The sequence below is a fragment of the Theropithecus gelada genome, chromosome 12, assembly GCF_003255815.1.
Source record: "Theropithecus gelada isolate Dixy chromosome 12, Tgel_1.0, whole genome shotgun sequence".
Classification (NCBI taxonomy): domain Eukaryota; kingdom Metazoa; phylum Chordata; class Mammalia; order Primates; family Cercopithecidae; genus Theropithecus; species Theropithecus gelada.
The window spans coordinates 56,156,032-56,176,149 of record NC_037680.1 but is presented as its reverse complement, the minus strand read 5'-3'; the positions used below and the strand labels follow the sequence as shown (position 1 = coordinate 56,176,149).

General features: G+C 38.8%; 1 protein-coding gene across 6 annotated transcripts in view; it reads left to right on the top strand.

Moving 5' to 3' along the window:
* Positions 1 to 20,118, top strand: part of ZNF385B (zinc finger protein 385B) — a 422,701-nt gene that overhangs the window by 82,568 nt on the left and 320,015 nt on the right. For all 6 annotated transcript variants that reach the window (XR_003122125.1, XM_025404509.1, XM_025404502.1 and 3 more), the window contains 2 exons: positions 14,541 to 14,686; positions 15,407 to 15,706. Coding sequence is in view for 5 of the 6 variants with exons in the window: in XM_025404502.1 (XP_025260287.1) it covers positions 15,409 to 15,706 (298 nt within the window). In the remaining variant the exon portion in view is untranslated. The remainder of the gene's footprint in view (positions 1 to 14,540; positions 14,687 to 15,406; positions 15,707 to 20,118) is intronic.

The following is a 20,118-nucleotide window of genomic DNA, read 5'->3' as shown; positions in this document are numbered from 1 at the left end:
TGCCAGTTTCCAAAATGGCTGTACCACTTTATACTTCCACCTACATATACAAGTTTTGATTGCTGCACATCTTCATAAAACACATATTTTCTGTCATTTTTACTTTAACCACACTGGTGAAGATAATGATATCACATTGTGGCTTTAATTTGCATTTCCCTGATGACAAATGAGGTTGAGTGCCTTTTCACATGTTTATCTGCCACTGGGATACATCTTTTCTGAATTCACAGTTTTTGTTCATTTTTCTATTGGGTTTTCTGCTTGTTGATTTAAAGGCGTTTTCATATGAGAGTAATGTGTTGTATATATGTATTGCACATATCTTTTTCCACTCTGGGAGTTGCCTCTTAAATATCTTAATGTTATATTTAGATGAAGCAACAGTTTTATTCTGTTTTTAATTTGTATTTTGGGTTCGGGGGTACATGTGAAAGTGTGTTACATAGGTAAACACATGAACAGAGGTTTGTTGTACAGATTATTTCACCACTCACGTATTAAGCCAAGTACCCAATAGTTAGCTTTTCTGCTGCTCTCCCTCTTCCCATTCTTCCCCCTAAAGTAGATCCCAGTGTCTGCTGTTCCCTTCTTTGTGTTCACAAGTTCTTACCATTTCACTTACAAGTGAGAACATGCAGTATTCAGTTTTCTGTTCTTGCATTACTTTGCTCAAGATGATAGCCTCTAGCTCCATCCATGTTACATGACCTCATTCTTTTTTATGGCTGCATAATATTCCAAGGTGTACATTTACCACATATTCTTTATCCAGGCTGTCATTGATGGGCATTTAGGTTAATTCCATGTCTTTACTATTGTGAATAGTGCTGCAGTGAGTATTCATGTGCATTGGTTTTTATGACAGAATGATTTATATTCCTTTTGGTATATACCCAGTAACGGAATTGCTGGGTCAGATGCTAGTTCTGCTTTTAGCTCTTTGAGGAATCGCCATACTGCATTCCACAATGGTTGAACCAATTTATCCTCCCAGCAACAGTATATATAAGTGTTCCCTTTTCTGTGCACCTTCACCAGCATCTGTTATTTTTTGACTGTTTAATAATCACCATTCTGATTTGTGTAAGATGGTATCTCATTGTAGTTTTGATTTGCATTTCTCTAATGATCGGTCACATTGAGCTTTTTTTCATATGCTTCTTGGCTGCATGTATGTCTTCTTTTGAGAAGTGACTGTCATGTCCTTTGCCCACTTTTTAATGGAGTTGTTTTTCTCTTGTAAATTTGTTTAAGTTCCTTATAGATGCTGGATATTAGACCTTAGTCAGATGCATAGTTTGCAAATATTTTCTCCCATACTGTAGGTTGTCTGTTTACTCTGTTGATAGTTTCTTTTGCTGTGCAGAAGCTCTTCAGTTTAATTAGATCCCACCTGGCAATTTTTGTTTTTGTTGTGATTGCTTTTGGTGTCATTGTCATGAAATCTTTGCCAGTTCCTCTGTCCGGGATGGTATTGCCTAGGTTGTCTTCCAGGGTTTTTATAGTCTTGGATTTTACATTTAAGTCTTTAATCTATCTTGGGTTGATTTTTATATATGGTGTAAGGAAGGGGTCCAGCTTCAATCTCCTGCATATGGCTAGCAAGTTATCGCAGCACAATTTATCGAACAGGGAATCTACTCCCCATTGCTTGTTTTTGTCAGCTTTGTCAAAGATCAGATGCTTGTAGACGTATGGCCTTATTTTTGGGCGCTATATTCTGTTCCATTGGTCAAAGCACCTATTTTTGTACCAGTACTATGCTGTTTTGGTTACTGTAGCCCTGTAGTATAATTTGAAGTTGGGTAATGTGGTGCTTCCAGCTTTGCTCTTTTTGCTTAAGATTGCCTTGGCTATTCGGGCTATTTTTTGGTTCCATATGAATTTTAAAATATTGTTTTCTAGTCCTCTGAAGAATGTCATTGGTAGTTTGATAGGAATAGCATTGAATCTGTAAATTGCTTTGGGCAGTATAGCCATTTGAATGATACTGAGTCTTCCTATCCATGAGCATGGGATGTTTTTCCATTAGTTTGTGTCTTCTCTCGTTTCTTTGAGCAGTGTTTTGTAATTCCCATCATATAGATCTTTCACCTCCCTGGTTAATGGTATTCCTAGATACTTTACTTCTTTTGTGGCAGTTGTAAATGGGCTGCCTTTCTGATTTGATTCTCAGTTTGGCTATTATTGGTATTAAGAATGCTAGTGGTTTTTGAACATTGATTTTATATCCTGAAACTTTGCTGAAGTTGTTTATCAGCTGAAGGAGCTTTTCTGAGACTATGGAGTTTTCTAGATATAGAATCATATCATCTGCAAACAGATAGTTTGATTTCATCTATTCGTGTTTGGATGCTGTTTGTTTCATTCCCTTGTCTGATTGCTCTGGCCAGGACTTCCAATACTATGTTGAATAGAAATAGTGAGAGAGGCCATCCTTGACTTTTGCTGGTTTTTAATGAGAATGCTTCCAGCTTTTGCCCATTCAGTAAAATGTTGCTGTGGGTTTGTCATAGATGGCTCTTATTATTTGGAGGTATGTTCCTTCAATACCTAGTTTATTGCAGGTTTTTTTTTTTTTTTTTTTTTTTTTGAGATGGAATCTCGCTCTGTCACCCAGGCTGGAGTGCAGTGGCCGGATCTCAGCTCACTGCAAGCTCCACCTTCCGGGTTCATGCCATTCTCCTGCCTCAGCCTCCCGAGTAGCTGGGACTACAGGCACCCGCCACCATGCCCGGCTAGTTTTTTGTATTTTTTTAATAGAGATGAGGTTTCACCATGTTAGCCAGGATGGTCTCGATCTCCTGACCTGGTGATCTGCCCGTCTCGGCCTCCCAAAGTGCTGGGATTACAGGCTTCAGCCACCGTGCCCGACCTTATTGCAGGTTTTTAACATGAAGGGGTGTTGAAGTTTATCAAAAAACTTTTCTATGTCTGTTGAGATAATCATGTGGTTTTTGTTTTTAGTTCTGCTTATGTGATAAATCACATTTATTAATTTGCATGTGTTGAACCAACCTTACATCCCAGGGATGAGGCCTACTTTATCATGGTAGATTCACTTTTTGATGTACTACTGGATTCCGTTTGCAAGTATTTTGTTGAGGATGTTTGCATCAATGTTCACCCAAGGATATTGTCCTGAAAGTTTCCTTTTCTGTATGTGTGTGCCTGTGCCAGGTTTTGGTATCAAGATGATGCTGGCCTCGCAGAATGAGTTGGGGAGGAGTCCTTCCTCCTCAGTTTTTTTGGAATAGTTTCTATAGGAATGGTACCAGCTCTTCTTTGTATATCTGGTAGAATTTGGCTATGAATCCCTCAGGTCTCGGGCTTTTTTGTTGTTGTTATTGATATGCTATTTACAACTGATTCAATTTCAGAGTTTGTTATTGGTCTGTTCAGGGAATCAATATCTTCCTGGCTCAGTCTTGGCAGGATGAATGTGTCCAGGAATTTATCCATCTCTTCTAGTCTTTCTACTTTGTGTATATAGAGGTGTTCATAGTAGTTTGTGTTGGTTGTTTTTCTTTGAAGAAACAATTTTAATTTTAGTGTGCCCCAATTTTTTCTCTTATAGTTAATACTTTCTACGTCTTTGCCTACTCCAGAGTCATGAAGATGTTCTCTTTTCCTTTAAAAACTTGATTATTTTTTCTTTAACATTTAGATTTGCAATCCTTCTGGAATTGACATACAGTGAAGGTGAGGATCAAGATAATTTTTCCAATATGTATATTCAAGCAACTTACTCCATTCATTGAAATTACTATCTTTTTACCACTTTGTCATAAGTTACCTTTGTCAGTATTGTCATAAATCAGATTAATATATATATGCGGGGGTGTGTGTGTGTCTGGACTCTTACTTCTGTTACATTGGTCAGTTTATTTTCCCTTGGGCCAAAACGAGACTGTCTTAATTAATAGAACCTCATAATATGCTGTGACTTAGTGTAAGTCCTGCTTCTTCATTGTTCTTCAGAATTGCCCTGGCTATTCTTGGTTCGTTTACCTTTTATATACATTTCAGAATCATGTTGTCAGTTTGCAAAAAGTAAACCTGCCGGGATTTTGGGTAATATTGCATTGAATCTACAGATTAATTGGGGAGAGTAAATAAATTAGTTTTGTAATAAGAAAATGCAAAGTAATTTTAAGTATAGGGTGACCACATGCTCCATTTTACCTGGGGCAGTCCCAGTTTAATCTGTTGACTGGGCATTTTGTTCAATTTAGCATTTTCCCTGGGCAAAAGTGCTCTTATTTGTCTGATTATTCATTTGACTAGCCTATTTAAGTTTGATTATTTTTATTACAAATACAGTATCAATTTATTGCCTAAGAAAACAGTTGTCTTTGGCAATAAGTTATCCTAAATTAATATTTCTCAAATATTTCTACATGCCACTTTTGGAAAAATTATCCTTACATATACTTGATTTTCCAAATACGTATTGTCAACAAACCTTTCAGGAAGAGTTAGGAGGAATACCCTATTGTGATGTTTGGAATAAAAGGTTTTCTTAACTGGGAGAGAAGGGAATTAGTAGGGAAGTTGCCTACAGTCAGGGATGAGGTTCAAACAAGGTCATGGCACATTTGATTCAGTTCCAGGTATGTGCTGGAAACCAAGTGACAGTTACTCCAAGGAGACAGAATGGAAGTGTGGAAAACAGAAAACACAAGGAAGCAGAGAGGCAGTGTGATGTTTATTCAAAGAAATTCTTCAAATTAGAGAATGAGAGCTGGGCTTAACTCCTGAGAATTTTGTATGGGACTCTAGCTTCCCAGCCATGGTGTGGGTCAGGAAGCCCCATCTTGCCAGCCCTGTAGGACACCTGTGCCTTAGAGATGAGAGGGAAGCATCCATGATTTGAGAAGAAGGTTCTGGAACAAACAGCCTGGACTTTTGTGTCTTTTCTAGGAGCAAAGGAGACCCTGGAAATACTGTTGTTCATTCTCTAACATGAAGCAATTGAATGCTCTTTCCACATCTTGTTGGTGGCAGGGTAAAGTCTGTTGTTGGCTGCCCAGTAGGGTCTCAGACTAGAGAAGAACCTACTCTCAAATAGCGGCAATCTAGCGCAGTGGTTCTCAACATTGGCTGCCCATTAGAATCCCCTGTGAAGGGTTATGCTACTAGGCCCAGCTGCCACACCCACTTACCCTCTCTTCCAACCCCAGCAGCAACCAATTAAATCAGAATCTGTAGCGATGGGAGTCTGGCATCAATATTTTTAAAAACTGTGCTAGGTACTTAAAAATTATGTCTTTAATGAATAAAAAATATATAAACATCATGTTTTAATATATGGGTGCATTGTGGAATGGCTAAGTTAAGGTAAGTAACATATCCATTACCTCGCATATTTATCATTTTTTTGTGCCCAGGTACTTTCAAGACCCAGTCAGGGGTTAGAACCATGGAGTCATACTTGACACTAGTCTCTCCCTCTGCCGCCAGGCCCACCTAATCCAAGACATGTGGATGGGATGTTTCTTATCCAAGTGTTTGGAATTAATCCACTTCTTCCACTGCTGTCACCATCACCCTCCAGGTCCGGGTGCCATTTTCTCTCGCCTGGAAAATTGAAATAGTCCTGAACTTGTCCGCATCCACATGACACCTTCTCTATTCTGCACCCTATTTTTGAATCCAGCTGTGGTTTTTTTCACAGCTCAAATCTGATCATATCAGGCCCCCAGTTTAAGGCACTTCTGCACTTTCCCTAGACTGACAGCTCACATTGGCCTGCAAAGGCCTGCATGAACGGCCGGGCCCCGCTCTGCTCTGCTCTGCAGCTTTATTTCACATCTCATTCTGCCCTGCTCTCTCCACTCTAGATGGACTAGGCTGCTTTTAGTTTGTCACACCTGCCATCTTTCATCTCGCTTGTGGACCTTTGTACATAGGATCTCCTTTGCCTGCAGTGTTTTTCCCTCTACTGCTCTTCATTCTTTAGCTCTTAGTTTCACCATCATCACATCTTGTCTGACCGCCCTGACCAAGGCAACCCCTGTTACAGCACTATGATTTTTAGAATACTGGTTACAGTTGCATTTGATCCATACAAGAGGAAAACAGATCATCAACTTCTTGTTAATGAAATTGTAGTTGAATATAATCAATTTAAGAGCTCAGTCCTAATACGTTTATGTATTTCAACTCTCAACAAGTCTGTTATTTAACCGGAACTCTGTGAAAACCATATGCACATTTAAAAGGCTAGAAATAAACATGAATGATTATTGTGTATCAATTATAAATGAAAAAGACCAGAAGTAAACATATAATATTTTTGGTTCACTTTTTTGTTGTTGTTGTTATGCACGTGTAACAAACTGTGGTTCACTTAGGTAGGAATATGGAAGATTTTTCTCCAATCTTTTTTCTGTTCTTTGTATTCTCCAGAATTTCTAGAATGATATAAATTACTTTTATAATAAATAAAAATGCAATAATTTCAAAAATGTGTTTAGATGGACCATATAGAAATTATGACTGGAAATAAAACTAGACTATGTAATGTGTTCTCTTTGATTGACTCTACCTATACTTTCCCACAAAGCAAAATCCAGAGAATACCATTCTTGTTTGTAAACTTGTAAAGGTGACCTGAGAATTCAGTGAACTGAAAATATTACTTCCTTGATGGATGGGTCTGTCTTGTAGGAATCCATCCGTTCAATTGCTTGTGTTCCTTTCCACCCATAGAATGTTCCATAGCAGGTAGGAGAGCTCAGTCCCACCTCCCAGGAAGACTCAGCTATTGACTTGCTGGAGTGCTTCCAGGACCCTCTTAGGAAAGTGTATATGATTACACTCCAGCCCTGGAAATCGTAGTAGGAGGAACAGAGCTGCAAGATCTGCCCTTGCCCAGGTTTTTATGTTGGTTATATTTTGCAGTTTGCTGTCTTGTGCTCTGCTGCTGTTTCATGCTGCACAGCAGTGCCCTGCAGGGTGGAGGGAGAATGGAATCTAGACTTCCTCATATAAAGAAGACTATGGAGCCCAGTCAATAAAGATTGTTTGTTCTCATAGCTGGGGGTATACTGCATACACATTTTGGTTGAATACCAAAAGCTAACTGTTAAAATCAGTATTTGACTAAGAATAAAGCCCAATTCTATGATTAAAAATAACTCTTGACACTTAGGGAGGATGAGGCAGGCGGATCACTTGAGCTCAGGTGTTTGAGACCAGCCCGGACAACATGGTGAAACCCTGTCTCCACTAAAAATACAAAAATTAGCCGGGCATGGTGGCACATACCTGCAATTCCAGCTACTTGCGAGGCTGAAGTGGGAGAATTGCTTGAACCCAGGAGGCAGAGGTTGCAGCATGCCTAGATCGTGCCACTGCCTGCCAGCCTGGGCAACAGAGCAAGCATGCATCCCCGCTGCCCTCTCCAAAAAAAAAAAAAAAAAAAAAAAAAAAAAAAGAAAAAAAAACCTCTTGATATGAGGAAGTAAAAATTGTGTTATGAGTTAAGTATTACTTAATTATCTTTTTGAGGTAATAATTTATTTAGAGGTAGCAAAGCTGATCTTTTGCTTTTAATTCATCTTTAAAAGATGAGAATAATTCTCAAATAGATTCCGTTTTCTCCTAGAAAAGTTCATGCCTTCATGAAATAAAAAAAAAATGCTTAAGTATTTATTTAATATCATTACAAAGATTAGAGTTATAGTATAATATAATTTCCATCCTAATAGTATTTGTTTATAGATATGTGTATTTCAAAGTATGTATATGTTTTGTCCATAGTTACTTAGCTAGTGCTACATTTAGCTGTCAATTTATTTTTCTATTTAACTAATTAAGAAATTTTGTAATTGTTTTTTCATGAAATTAACAGCTTTCATGTTAATTATTGTGACATTTTATGCTTGTAAGAAGAAATACTTTTCCTTCTACCGATAGAGTCTCAATGTCATAAGCATAAAATAATACTTTCAATTCTAGTTTTATCTGAAATATACATATACAATTGATATTCTTGCATTAAAAATAAAATCCATTCCTTGTTCTCATTATTGTCATCATTATACTATTTGTATGTGACCATAACTTGAGATACTTTGATGAACAAGTATGCTGGAAAAGATACTGATTTACATAGGTGCTGAACAGTTGGATCTTCTGAAGGCCAGGAACAAATTAACTATCAGCTTTTGGCTGAAGCTGAACTATAGCTGAATTAACCGTAACACTTATGTTATTTTGTCAAAGATTTGTGGAGAACCTTGTAAGTGCTAGACATCTGATTGGCTTTGGATCTACAATAATAAGTGAGAATAAAGTAGCCTTATCGTCTTTACATTTAGGTAACATAAATGTCCCAGCCTGTTTGCCCATCATTTACCTAATTCAAAAAATAGTTCAAATATCTCCCCTACTAGCTGCAAGAATTCCAATGTTTTATCAGTTTCCCATCCTGAACATTTTTTGAGCCCCTGAGATATCCCAAGCCAGTTGTTGTTCAACATCTTAACCAGCTGTGTGGTTTTGGACCACTAACTTCCTTGTCGTTGGTCACTAGCATCCCTCAGCCCATTGTTCCTACTCTTCCATATATGGCTTTCACCCCAGATGCCATCCCAGACTCTTGCACAATTCACCACAGTAATAGGAAGATCAATTGGGTTGTTTGCATGACTTCACTGATGGTTTGAAGATTTTTTTTAAAAGTGTGGGATGTTATACAAGAGGATACTTCAACAATTGTAAATAGATATGGGGGTTCCCTGCATGGACCAAAACCCTCCTCAGGTGTTTTGTATTGTGCAAAATCTTCTCTGCCCGGTCTCAGGCCTGTCACCCCGTTTCAAGGGTCAGCTTACCCTTCCACAGCAGGAATGCCTGGAACAAGATTCATATGTCTGGATCCTAGGCCTCCTGTTCCCTCAGGCCCAGAGACAGTCACAGTCTCATACCTCTCAGTGTCCGTTTCCTGCCCCCTGTCAATCTTCTGGCAAGACTGACAATGAAAACATCTCTTCCTTCTCGCACCCTTCTACAAACGTGTGATCTTTCTCTTTAGTTCTTAGGATAATTCAGAACAACATCAGTACTTTCTCCAAAGTTGGGTTTATTCAATCAGGAATGACCCCAAATATGGGGTCCATGCAGTATAGTCCAGTTCAAGCTTCAACAATTCCAGGCTGTTCTTTTGGAGGTAAGATGTGTTCATGTTCTTGCAGCTTCCAGTCCCCACTGATCTCCTGTAGTTAACTACTTGAACACATTCATCTCCCAGCATCTAACAAAAACTTTCAGGGACAATACAATTTAAATCCACTTGCAGGAAAGAAATATTTTATGAAAGAAAAGATAATTTGCAGAGATGCAGCTGTGTCACAGTGAAGACAACCTTTTATATGATTGTGGAAAGCAGATTAAGTTCCTTGGAGCTATATTATCTCCAGAGCCTCCATTGCAGAATAGCGTCTATGCTTTACCTTTATATAATATGAAGATCCTCTAAGATGCTTTTTCCAAAATAAAGAAGTAGTGCACCTCCAAAGCTGAGTTCAAAATTTTTCCACAAGGGAAACAAACTGCTAGTAACATTTAAATGTCAGTTTTTCTGACTCATCCATTGATGTCAAATAATTCCAATCTCTTGGGAGTCACACTAGACCAGAGCACCCCAATTAAAATCTATTTCACTAGTACTCAACAAAGTGCCAGTAAGTACTTGGGGGAAAAAATGAGACCAAAAAACTGTCTAGTGAAATCAATTACTAAGCAATAATTTCATTCAAATGTAAAAAGTTCAAAGTATTTTGGGGACTGTTATTCAGAGAGTTCTCCATAGTCACTCTCCTAAACAACAAGTAGCAGAAGGATTGCCTCTTCTAGTGTATCACAAGCTTTTTATTTTTTAAGGTTCTTAATTTTATACATTTCTTTAACCATAGGGCCAAGTATAGCGTATTGTCTATAATCAGTGTTTAATAAATGATTAGTTGAATTGGATCAAATACAGCCTCTCATATCTGAATCCTATTATGAAATATACCAAAACATTCAGTGAAATGAACATTCTCTAGTTTTCTCTGAACATTCTCTTAGTTTTCTCCGAAACTGTATTTTGGGGAAAGAAATTGTTTGTAGTCTGGTACTCAGAACTCAACTTTTTGCCTCCCTATGCATAGAAGTTCAGGAGGCAGTACTGGCATTTCAACATAGTTAAATGGGTAAAAAGCAATGCCAGAGCCTTATATCTTCTCCATCTACGTGTTTTAATTTTCACAAAGTATTCCCCAAACTTTCCCACAATACCCTGTGTTCCATTGCCTGAGAAAGTTGGTTGCAGGAAAGAGCTAATGTCACATGGATGCTGACGCAGTATACCCATGTTTTGTCAGAATTTGAACTTTAAGCCTTATTTTTAATTACAGGATGAAAGACTGTCCTAAACAGTTGGGATTTTAGTTTGCAGATGAGTGATGATGCTTTTTCCTTGGGGAGCACACCGTTATTACCATTCCTAATCTTAGAATGCAAACAGCTGTGTGCCTAGCCCACATACAAGCTAAAATAATTAGAAAACATTGACCTTGGCTGGGTGCAGTGGCTCATGCCTGTAATCCCAGCACTTTGGGAAGCCAAGGCAGGTGGATCACAAGGTCAGGAGATCGAGACCATCCTGGCCAACATTGTGGAACCCTGTCTCTACTAAAAATACAAAAATTAGCTGGATGTGGTGGTGTGTGCCTGTAGTCCCAGCTGCTCAGGAGGCTGAGGCAGGAGAATCGCTTGAACCCAGGAGGTGGAGGTTGCAGTGAGCCAAGGTGGCACCACTGCATTCCAGCCTGGGTGACACAGCGAGACTCTGTCTCAAAACAAAAAAAAAAAGAAAGAAAACATTGACCTTCATTATTGTGTTCACCACCAATGCCACACACGCATACACCCCACGCCCATACCACACACATACTACACACACTACATATATCACACACACCCCCCACTACACCCATATACCTCCTACACTCCCCATACATCCCCCACACATACCATACATACTTCATACGCCATGCACACCACACTCATACACATCACACTCACATAATACCATACACAGACCACACACATATCACACACACTCCACACCTATACACCCCAGCACATACCACACACACCCTACACACTACACATCACATATACCACAGACCACAAACACATAAAACACATATACACACACATCACACTGACCTCCCACCCCGCTCACCTCACACCGTCCCACACAAATACAGCGCATTCATTTATTCAGCCAACATTGATTAAGTGCCTATTTTATACAAAACACAATCTTAGATGCTGAGGATACAAAGATGAATAAAACATAGTTTTTATACTCAAGGAGCTTAAAATCTAGCAAGGGAAGAAAATGTATACCTTTCCAAAGAATTTATTGTTCTTTGTTGTACCTTTCTTGTTTTCTCCTCTGTATTTCTCATTGGATTGTTTGGTCCTCTCAGACATCTCCTTGACCACGTTCACTGTTTTCTCCCTGGCGTCCTGCCCTCTGCCTACCTAGTCTGTAACAATATACTGAAATGAGCGAGTGAATAAGTAAAACCATATACATGTCATAAAACTATATAAATAATTAAACCAATAATATAAGAATTGTGTGTTGTGCTAACTTTGTGAACACGATGCCTCAGGAATGCAGAGGTGGGAAGAGACCCTGGCGAGGGAGCATCACGAGGACATCAGGGAAAGTGGGGAGTAAGGAAACGGCCATCTTGGATTTGGCAATTAGAAGTGTTTATAGTGACTTTGCAAAGACAAGCACTACCTGTGGAAAGGAGTTGCAAGCCAAGTTGTTAGGGGTTAAGGAATTAATGGGAAGTGGATAAAACTGATTGACTTGAGTTGGAAAATGAGCCTTTTCACACTTACATAGAAGGGGAGGCAGTCTCTTAACTTGTTCTCCATCTGATGAGGCCACTCTGTGTCAAAGAATGTATTACTGTACATGTGCAACAGAGATGTCTTTACCCCCAGATCAGTGTCATATATTTTTTTCAAATAATTATAGAAAACAATTGGATAACAATGCAGGTCAGGGAAAATCCTAGGGAAAGTTGTAACATTGGAAAATTTCCTGATGGATTGCCTCCTAGTGATTTAAAATCACTCCTTTGGATATTCCCTGACTGTCCAGTTTGAATTCATCAGCTCTTTTCTCCAAAAGCAGCAACTCAAGAACCAACCTTTTCTCATTCTTTTGCCTGCACTAAAATATCTTATTCTCTTACAAATGTTAAGTTGTTGGTCATCTAATCTGGTGAAATAATACAAAAAAAGCATAGAATTTTTGGTTCAGTTTTCCTGACTTTTCTTACAGTCATTCCTGGCAGTCCAAAGCACAGTGCTGCCCACTGCTCTGTTTAAAATCAGACACCCCCGAAGGTCCTTCTCTCCCACTCAAGTGAAACATGTAATTAAGATAGTCTGATGAAAAACTTTAAAATAGAAAGTGAGATTTTTCTCTCTTCTTCCATTTAAACTCACTGTTACTTTCCCCTTAGCGAGAAAGCTGACATTATAAATGTTATCACATTCACACATATTATAAGCCTAGAAATTATATCATCTCAGGCCAAAAGTGGATGCTGAGACTCTGATAGCTTGCCTTTCTGCCACCTCTAGGTCTTTTCCCCAAGACCTCTGCAGCTAAATATACTTTAGTTGCAAGTGGCTATTAACAGAAGCTGACCTTATTTTCCCCTGAGAGAGAAGGAAGTGTGAAGGCAGAACTAGGACTAATAAATTGGGATTTGGTGAACAGAATGCATACCCCACCCCCAGGCATTGGATCTTTTCTAGAGTGGCCCATGAATGTGATGTTGGAGGTTTGGGAGATCACTTGTGAGAGTAACTCTTGGAGAAGGTAAAATACAGTTGAAAGGTTACGAAAGATGCTGGTACTCTGAAAGGTTACAGAATTCTAGAAGAGCCATTTATTTTATATGAAATATTTCTTTCTTCCTACTTAAAATATGTATATTTAAATAAATCAAAAGTAGAATACTTTCCAGGATAAATGACAATCATAAAAGCACAGGTAACATGGCTTTATTTTTTATAAGATAATGCAAACAAAAGAGTCGTAGGAACATTATGATGTATGTCTCGCGTCTGTGAAATACCATGTATTAGTTTGCAATATGGACAAGCCTGGGCACCTCCGAGGTTAAATTGTCAGATGAAAGTGTCAACAGTTCTCCGCTGAGTCAAGGATCTTGCTTGCTTGAGTTGAAATATAAACTTAGGTTTCAATGATTGAGTACGATGGTGCCTGGCCTCGTTCTGCAAGGTTAAACGTTACTGGCTTTTCTTATGTTTCACAGTGGATTAGTTTTCTAGACAGGGCAAAATGTTAGTAATGAGCTCATTTTAAAAATCACTTACTTATTTCAACTAATTCTTATTATGTGTTTTAATATTTTAAGAGAAGATATAGATATTTGAACATAACTAATACAGCACTGATATTTTCTTAAGTTGTATGAGAAAAGTGACTTTGTGATAACATAATATCTTAGGTTTAAGGAATAAAAGAAAAAATATTTATGTGCAGTTCAAACCCCATTTCAATTATAGCTGAATTATTTTCTGTAGCTTAGCTACAGGAACTGCTTAAACCTGATTTCTGCATAGTTTGAGCAGACTTTAAGGCCGGAGCTAAAAGGAATAGATTGACTTGGAAAATTTTGTGTAACAGAGTTCCTTAAAATGGCATTATCAGGTTAAAGAATTAAAAGGGACAAGTAGATTTTGCATATCGAAATTAAGTGTTCAAACAACCTTCACAATTGGATGTATGGGTATGTACAAGGAGATTTTTTGGCATACTGTACATTAGAATCAATATCTGGTTTTATGGTTATGCCTTTTCTGAATTTTAAACATCCTGCTTGTGAACACTCCAAATATGGACTTGTCTCTAGTAGCTCATTCCTTTTCTTAGAGCTCTGAGAAAACTTGGATCAAAAGGACTGTTGAAAGCCAATGCCTTGCTTTGTTTGTTCTATAAGCAGAAGTCCCTTACAAGCCACGATCCTTCCTTCATATAAACTCTTCATCTCTTATGGCACAGCACTGCCACCTCAGCCATCCTTCCTCACACATACCCTTTTCCCTTAATTTTTGCCAAATTCCCCTCCCCTTTTTTTTTGGGAAGTGTCTTTTTATTTATTCAAATTGTAAACCAAAACATTGTTATAATCCCACCGATAATTTTGAAAATGCTGGTATTCCTGGTATTAACTAAAATGAAAAATTACATAAAATGGCACTGAAAAAAAAAATGTCAAGACAATCTTCATCAACCAAGGGTCTCAAAGTTTTGAAAATCCTTTTTGAATCTTCCCTTAGTCTGTAATCTACCTCTGTACTTTTATCTAAACAAATGAAGAAAATAACAATACTTAAAAATATACAAAATTGTGTCTTATTCTATTTTATTCTTTTTCAATTACCAGTTTACTAAAATTTTATATTATTCTGTATTTCAGATGTTCTACATTTCAACTCCATCAAATATTAAATTGATGTTAATGGGCTAATGTAACGAAACAACTTGTTTCACTATAAGGATAAGAAAATATGTCCAAATTCCTGTCGGCTGACTTATCAAGGGACGTTTAGAACACAGCCCAATGTAAGTTGCAGACATACGGTGTTTTGTTCTTTGTTACCTCCCCTGCAGTTAAGGCATGTATCTGTTTGTATATGCCCAGGTGTATGCTGATTGTGTATACGTTTGTGTCTGCACATGAACATTTTCACAATCCCAGATTCATACCATCATTTATTCATTCCTTCAATAAAATTTGAATGCCTATTATGTAAAAGGTGCAGTTGTAGGCCTAAGGGATATCCAGAGATGAAGTGACTGTCCTCATAGAGCTTATACTCTAATGGGGAGACAGACATAAGCCAAGTAAGTGCACAATTACCTAAGAAATGCATACTCTGATAGGTGTCACATAGCACGATGTGAGCATATAACCAGATCTTGCCTTGTGTCCAGGGTCAGAAAGGGTTTCATGTAGAAGGTAATTTGCCAGCAGAGATCTCATGGGTGGGAAGTTAAAAGAGTAAAGAGGGTGGGAGGTGATGGGAAGATGGGCAAGGATGGGGTAAAAGGGCTCCAGGCGAAAGGAACTTCTGTTCCAAAACGACCAGGCACAAGGAACTCACGTTGAAAGACCATACTTGCTTACTTAGGTACTTCTGATGATTATTTTTCTAGGAGTAACCACTGGGTAGCTGGGCAACTTTTAACTTAAACAAACCATTAAAGATGAATTGTAATCATACTAGAAAATTAGAAGGGTTATATAATTTCAGAAGCACTTGTACTTGTTTTGATTTTTAGGCATGAGGTACTCCTTAAGCCCTGACAACCATCTTGAAGATGGAATCATGAATATGGCAAATTTTCTACGGGGCTTTGAAGAAAAGGGGATAAAGAACGACAGGCCTGAGGACCAGTTGAGCAAAGAGAAAAAGAAAATTCTTTTCTCCTTCTGTGAGGTGTGCAACATCCAGCTGAACTCTGCAGCCCAGGCTCAGGTGCATTCCAACGGCAAATCCCACCGCAAACGAGTGAAGCAGCTGAGTGATGGGCAGCCCCCACCGCCCGCCCAGGCCAGCCCCAGCAGCAACAGCAGCACAGGTAGGAGGCAGGGTCCTGGGTTCCATGTGCCATGGGGAGAGATGGTCCTGGTCTGGAAAATGAAGGATTTAGAACAAGACTTAATTTTTACCTTAAAACTGGGCCACCATGAAAACATGTACTCTTTCTCCCACAGGTAAAATCCATGAACTGTTTGTCACGTCTCGAAATATTTGTTACACCCACTGACATACACTGGCACACACACATGTACACACACGCGCGCAATTTGTATATGGGGCCAGAGACTTCCTGTATCCCCACAATGTGTGAACACTTCTGAATGTATTTTGAAGTGTGTTTAAAATGCATCAGTGATGTCATTTTTTCCCTCTCTTAAAATTAGCTTTCTTGGGTTTCCTTTATCTTCTTTCTATTGGGTGGCATACCATTTGATAGTGTATAAAAAGCTACGGCTTTATTTATAACATCCTATGATGCAGGAGAAGAGCATTAATTTTGCATGTTAAACTTGTCATATTCTTTTAGAGAGTTGCCAGCAGTGTGCTGGGTGTTCTAACAATAGGAACAGGCATTGCCAAAACCAACAAGGCTTCCCTCTGAAATCCAGCACCATCATCTATCACTTTCTCTTGCCTCTCACCCTTTCCTTGTGGGCTGGATAGAGGCAGAAGCTCAGGAATTTTTGCATTTCTGCCTCTGCCCTGAATTCTAAACAATCTTTCACATCCTTTATGTTGTTCTTGGGCAGCCCCTCCTCCTCTACATTGCTGGTCATTGGGTATCTTCACTGTGACAGAGTTAAAGAAAAATGTGAAATGTATCGTTATCCATGATGAAGATTTCTACAAAAGGCGGACTTCCTCCCAAGGGTTGAGGTGGGAGGCCAAGATAAGCCTCCTCCCAAATGTGGGGGAAGAGCTCCAAATCCTGCTCTAGCAAGGGTTTGTTCTGTAATGAGGCCCCAGCTTGAAGTGAGATGATACAGAGAAAACATTTGTTGAAATTTCACTCAGTGCTGTTACATGGTTCTTGGTGTGCTGTAAATAAATAATTTTTGTATTTCAAGCCAAATCTAACTACTTTTTACTCTGTTGATGATTTAATGTCATTAAATTGTTTTCTTCAGTCAATATTTAACATACTGTGAAAGAAAGTAAAGGGGCTTACAGGATATAAAATACACACTTATAATAGTAGAAAATTATTTTTCCATTTTCTATTTATTATGATAATTATAATTATTCCAAGGTGTATTGATTTACCTATAGTTATATATTAAAAATATAGTTAGTGTTACAGCCGGGCACAGTGACTCACGCCTGTAATCTCAGCACTTTGGGGCTTGAGGCCAGGAGTTCAAGACCAGCCTGGGCAACATGGTGAAACCCCGTATCTACTAAAATCACAAAAATTAGCCAGGCATGGTGGCACACACCTGTAATCCCAGCTACTCAGGAGGCTGAGGCAGGAAAATTGTTTGAACCCAGGAGGTGGAGGTTGCATTGAGCGGAGATTGTGCCACTGCACTCCAACCTGGGCAACAGAGCAAGACTCCATCTCAAAAAAGTAAAAAAAAAAAAAAAATATATATATATATATAAAAGTATAATATTATATTATTCAATAATATATAATATATAACAAATCGAAGCCCACTTCACCCCTGTAGAGAAAAATATTATATATTATATTGTATATAATAATATATATTATTAATTAATAATATTGTACATTATATATATATATTTAGTGTTAGGTTCAAAACTGATACCTAAGTTAGAGCACAAATAGCCTGAGTAAAAGTTTGAATTGCATCTGTTAGAGTGTAAATATCTATGAATACCATAGTCATTAAAAATTATATTTCTGAAGAATATCTCGTGATAGGAGAAATTGTCCGTGATATAATGCTAAGTGAAACAGCAGGAACTAAAGCAGAATATACCTAGTGCTATCATGTGTGCATGTGTACACTATCTACTATTTAGAGTCTCCACTTAATGAGGTTCAAGCCTGACATCATTTCATTTTTTTTGGTCACTTTCCTCACTTTTGATCTATCAAATTTGTGTTTCGCTGGGTAGCAGCTCTCTTAACACTCTCTCAACTCATAACTTTTCACTTTTGTATATTCAGAAAGATTCCTTGATTTAGAAGATTCAACTCTATTTATAAAAACAACATTTTATTGCCAAATTAAGATTTGTCTAGATGGACTCTAGAACTTAGAGCGGAGGGCTGGGCACATGAGCTTCTACCCTACCCCTGCCTCAGCCTGCTCTTCAGCCTAGTGGTGGGAAAACAGAAGGATGAAAAGGCGGAGGTTTACCTTACCTTACAGCCTCTGTAAGGTGGCAATGCTGTTCTTAATTGCTGACTACTATTTTGGCTGTCTCTGTGGCTCATACATCCTCCTAACAGACCCTGTGGATGAAGGGATCCCCCAGGTGGTCCCTTAGGCATTGAGAGTCCCTTGTGAGATAGCTGCATCTTCCAGCTTGCTCATAGTTGTTAGCAAAAGCCTTCATTCCTTGACTGTATGTGCCTCTTTCTTCTGCACTATGGTAGTCCTGACAAGATTGTGTCCTCTGTTCTCATGTGCATCAATGCTTGGAGATTGAGGTCAGAATCCATCTGAGAATGAACATTCCTCTTGAAAACCTGGAACTGCTGGGGCCTAGGCAAGTACAGGTGGAGTGGATTGTGGGGGGCTTTCTTTCCTGCTTAGGTAGCACAGGGGAGGCTGGCAAGCTCACTGACAAAGCAGGCACTTAAACAGGAAACAAAATGCTGGTCTTCCTTTTTTGCCCATCACTTGGCTTCAGAGAGTATTAAGTGTTGAATTGTGTTTCTCCACAAAATAAAAAAAAAGATATATTGGAATTCTAACCCTCAGTACCTCAGAATATGACCTTATTTAGAGCAAGGGTCTTTACAGAGGAATGAAATCATTAAGGTGGGCTGTAATCCTATGTGACTGATATCCTTACAAAAAAAAAAAACCCAGAAATTTGGACACAGACAGATACGCACAGAGAGGGAAGATGATGTGAGAAGAGATACAGCGAGAAGACAGCCATCTACAAGCCAAGGAGAGAGTCCTGGAATAGATCCTTCCCTCACAGCCCTCAGAAGGAACCAACCCAAGTAACACATTGATTTTTTTTTTACTTCTAGCCTCTAGAACTATAAGATGATAAATTTCTGTTGTGTAAGCCACTTAGTTTGTGGTACTTTGTTACAACAGTCCCAGAAAACAAACACAGGGGAGAAAATCGAAGCCCATTTCACCCCTGTAGAGAAAAATATGTGTTGTAGATATTCTTCCCAAGAACTGTTAATTTAAGAGGTGACTTCCCCTCTTCTGGGTTGGTTTTATCGTGTTGGAGTTGGCATGGATGGGAATTGGGTCCACAGGGTGATGGTTGAGACATGTTTCTAGTAATAAAAGGTGGCTGACCCCTAGCCACTGGAAGTCTTCTGCCAAATTTAGTATTCAGGGTATTTACAGAACTTTTAGATCTGAGCTTTAGAACAACAGGAAGATTCTTAGAGTGTACCTGAAACCAGTCTGCTGTGTGTGTGTATGTGTGTGTGTGTAATCAATGTACCAAAGTGAGCAAGGGACTTATGATAAGTAGCAGCAAAATCCTTTTCTCAGCGCTGTCTCCCTAGCCAAACGTTTTATGAATACTCTGGGCTGTGGAAGAGAGACTCAAAGGGGAAGCAAAAAGAGCTGAAGTAACTTAGTTTGCATATTAAAGATCCCTAATGCTTTCCCCATCCAGTTCCAAGGGGTAAGTGGAAATAACAGAAACCACAGATGGGTCTTGGCTTCCAGAAAAAGTAGTTGTGAGTTTCTGTCTCACAGAACGGTCCACAAAGACAGTAAGACCCTGGTGTTCCTGGCCCCTAGCAAGGGTGGGCAGGTGGAGCTGAGGCAATCTTATGATTTCCTGTGGGCTTAGGGAGTACCGAAGCTGCTGGTAGAACCTGGGAACCACAGGGACATGGTCTTTTCTGTTGGACTGGGACAGTGGCAGGATAGTGTTTTACATGTAACACAGCACAGAAATACCTCACAGTTCCTGCATGAACTAATGACTAAATATCAGACAGAAATAAACATGCCTCAGCAGATGTCCATGTGCAGAAGTGACAGCCAGGCCATAAACACTCCTACCTGAGCCCTGGAACCATGTAAGCCTGTAAGTACCCTCCTCAACCCACCCCAAATCTAGATGCAGCTCTGGGGAAAGTCACTTCATACTGCCTGAAATTAAATATCATCACATGAGATGGGGTTTGTACTAGGCAGCATAATCTATCATTAACAGGTGTATCCTTAAATATTGGCTAAAAGAAATTTTTCAACTAGAAAGGAAATGATAAAAGAATGAATCTTGGAGCTTTGAGAAGGAAAGAAGAAAGAACAATGGAAAGAACAG